Source organism: Buceros rhinoceros, unplaced genomic scaffold (genome assembly GCF_000710305.1).
Source record: "Buceros rhinoceros silvestris isolate BGI_N320 unplaced genomic scaffold, ASM71030v1 scaffold6522, whole genome shotgun sequence".
Classification (NCBI taxonomy): Eukaryota; Metazoa; Chordata; class Aves; order Bucerotiformes; family Bucerotidae; genus Buceros; species Buceros rhinoceros.
The window spans coordinates 15,023-18,310 of record NW_010400571.1 but is presented as its reverse complement, the minus strand read 5'-3'; the positions used below and the strand labels follow the sequence as shown (position 1 = coordinate 18,310).

General features: G+C 45.3%; 1 protein-coding gene across 1 annotated transcript in view; it reads right to left on the bottom strand.

Annotated features, from left to right (window-relative positions):
* Positions 1–1,827, bottom strand: part of LOC104489712 (amine sulfotransferase-like) — a 4,732-nt gene extending 2,905 nt beyond the window's left edge. Inside the window, exons 1-2 of the mRNA XM_010131909.1 lie at positions 1,689–1,827; positions 211–419 (exon numbers count right to left, since the gene is read on the bottom strand). Coding sequence (XP_010130211.1) covers positions 211–419; positions 1,689–1,827 — 348 coding nt within the window. The remainder of the gene's footprint in view (positions 1–210; positions 420–1,688) is intronic.
* Between the last annotated feature and the right edge of the window lie 1,461 nt (positions 1,828–3,288).

The window sequence follows — 3,288 nt, the reverse complement described above, 5'->3', positions numbered from 1 at the left end:
TCCGGCTGAAGCCAAAGCAAACCTGTTATTTCCAAGGTTCATAAAATAAGTATTCCTGAACATGTTGCAGGAAAACTCAGTAAACATGCACAAAGTGGGTGACACTGATACATGGGGAATGGAAAGAGGAAGAGGGTAGGATTTGGGCTGATTCACTGAAGCAAATCTGCATGATTGGTTTAAGGAAATTGTAAAAATAACATCACTTACAAATCCTCTTTTGTTTCTCAGGCCTCTTGGAGTTAAGTAGTAAGGCAGGTGGCTGGCAAAAATACGAGGCGAAGGAAGGGCCGTATAATCCTTCTCGGACGTCTTATATTCCAGCCATGGGACTCTCTCCATGATCTCTGTATTCTCTGTTCCGTTACGGTGGCCTTCATAAAATATTAAGCTCAAAATATTCTGAGTCCACACAGTTCCTGAGAAGGAAACCTTGTTATACGAACCTTGCTTGATGTGTTGGGTTTTTTTTAAATTAGAGATAGTACATTGTCACGAACGGAGCCTCTGCACAGCTGGTTCTGGAGATCAGACTGGATGCATGTAGCAGATTTAGTGTGGCACAGCGAGGAAAAGAAAACAGCCCAAGGATTCAGGGCAACTCTTGTCCCAGTGATTTCACCGCCCTGTTGACTGCTTTGCTCTGCTTGGCATAACCAGCCAGGACAATCTTTCGGCACAGTGAACCTCGTTGGAGATTCAACAGAAGGATTTGAGGGTACTTTAGGTTGATAACTGGTGAGGAAGAACGAAGGTGGAGAGTCAGGATAGAGGAGAAGGTATGAATGAGAGAGAGGTGACATTCTGCGCAATTTGTAACTGAAAATCCTCTTTCCAACTCCTTCCTATCCAAGGGTAGCCCATCACTTGGCAACGTGCTCCTACCTCCAAAGATGTGCTCATCTCAGTGTCATAGCATCGTTACCCCTTAAATCCTGCCTTCTCATCCTCCCCCTCTGCCTTACTCAGAGAGCTCACCCTGGTGCTGCCTGATGATGAGCTAGCATTGCTTAAGCTCCTTGTCTCCTCACTGTCACCCATGACCCCTCCACAGACTCCTTGTGCGACATCTGCCTTCACCACAACCATGCCTAGTGCTCCCTGCCACTCCTTCTGGGCTTCACTCAATAATGTCTTTATGCTTTACACTTCATGCAAGATGGCAATGGAGCTAGGTGGCGTTTGCTTCAGCAGCAGGAATGCAGAACTCATCACGCTAGTGTCCTCTACCGCTGTGTAGGTATACAGGACTTCTTTATCCTTGAAGGAGGAATTTATCATTTACTGATATGTGCTCTGATCTCTTGCTCGCTTGCAGCAACCCCGAAACCACCTTCTCTGTGAGCCCACAAATCATTCCAGATAGCCCACAATCATCTCTAAGACTTCTGCACCCAGCCCTAGCAAAAGTCTGTCTGTGTTTTGTGAGGCGCAGGAGGTCAGTCTGGTTTCTGTGCAGCTTGCTCGGACTACACCTACAAGACTGAGTCCAGGAATGAGGTAGACGCGAGCAGGAACCTTGTGCCTGGCTGTTCAGGCCATGGCTGGGCAGGGTGCGTATGTCTGTACTGTGTATCCTCAGAGATGACTCACGCCTAAAAGTGAAGCTGACGGCCCTCGGTACATCTGCTGTTAGATGGGTGAATCAAGGCAGATTTTTCCCCCTTTAGAAACAAGTCCAATCTTACCTGATTTGGGGTAAGTGACTAAAAATACGTCACTATCTTTGATTTCAAAATCCTCCAGAGTAGATAAATACTCAGGTGTAGTATCTACACCAAAATAGAATCCTTTGTATTTGAATAAATTTTCTTTTGATGGTTCCATTGTTAATCTGTTGTCCTTATAGGTGAATAACCTGCAATAAGAAAATCGAAAGTTGTCTCTTTTTCTTTCTTTGTCATGCCCAAAGTAACCAACAAACAAATAAACGAGTAACTCAAACAAAGAACCCAGTGCTGGAAATTTTAGCAAAATGCATTTTGGCAAAATTCTGGAAACAATACACGAAAAGTCATTTTTCAGATTTTTACGAGAACATCACTCAGGAGATATTTCTAATGGAAAAAAAACCCCAACAACAGAAGAACGAGGCTGCCTGCCTCACCCCACAGCAACAAGCGCCGTCTGCATCAAAGCCTGTGACGTACTTCAGTTGCAGTGCAAAGCCTGCCTTTCCCTGGCTGAAACCACACCCAACGCATTGGAGCTCTAAATGAAGAAAACCCACATTAGAGAGGAATATTCCGTGAAAAAAATAGACCATGGGAAAAAAGCCTGTCCCCTTTTCCTGGAAATCCTGTTCACAATCCAGTGTCTAAGATGGGGGGTGAAAGAATAAGCACTGAAGTGTGTGGTACCCGCCAGCCACACATCTCAAACACACCTCTCAAAAATCTGATTCCGCGTGCAGACACCAAGGTGTCTGCAAGTCAACCTCGTAAATCACAGTAACTGCACACCTCTGCTCTGCTTCACTATCTCACAGCTACGGCTCCAAGTTCTTTGTTGACTGGTACAGAAGAGCCCGTGTGAGACCCCGTTTTCCACACCAGCACTGAGAAAACCCTGCTCTGGACACGGACCAGTTCTAGCCCCTGATTCTCTGTGACTCTTTCTGGCAGTACCTGCCCAAATGGTCTGCAAAAGGCATCTTTGTACAATGACAACTCACAGATCTGCCGCGCTGATGAGCTGAGGCACACATACCTCCTCTGCTCTCTGTGCGGTGCCCACAGAAACGTCTGCTGCTGCTGCTGCTGCTTCCCAGCTTTCTGAACGCAGGTAATCCTAGAATACGCGAGCTGTCATGTTTCCTTTTCAACTGAAATGTGAACCTTGTTCAACTGACTTGTTTAACTGAGATATGAACTTGGCTTGATTTCAATATTTGCTTATCTTTAACTCGGAGAGAGGTTAGAGAATGAATGACTTGCAGAAAAGGTGAAACTTCTCAAGAAAGATTTTTTAAATGTTTCAAATGCTCCTTTTCATTTCTGTTCCTTCTCCCTTTATCAACTGCATCATTTATCTACAGCTACCTGAAAGGAGGTTGTAGCGAGGTGGGGTCGTTCTCTTCTCCCGTGTAAATAATAAGTGAAAGGATGAGAGGAAATGGCCTCCAGTTGCGCCAGGGGAGATTTAGGTTGGGCACCAGAAAAAATTTCTTTGCCGAAAGGGTGGTAAAGCATTGTACCCTGCAGAAAAATGAACTGGGTGAAACGGAGGTCTGAGAACTTCTGGAAAGCGTTATAGGGAAGGTGTTGAAGCCAAACAACCCCAAATGTA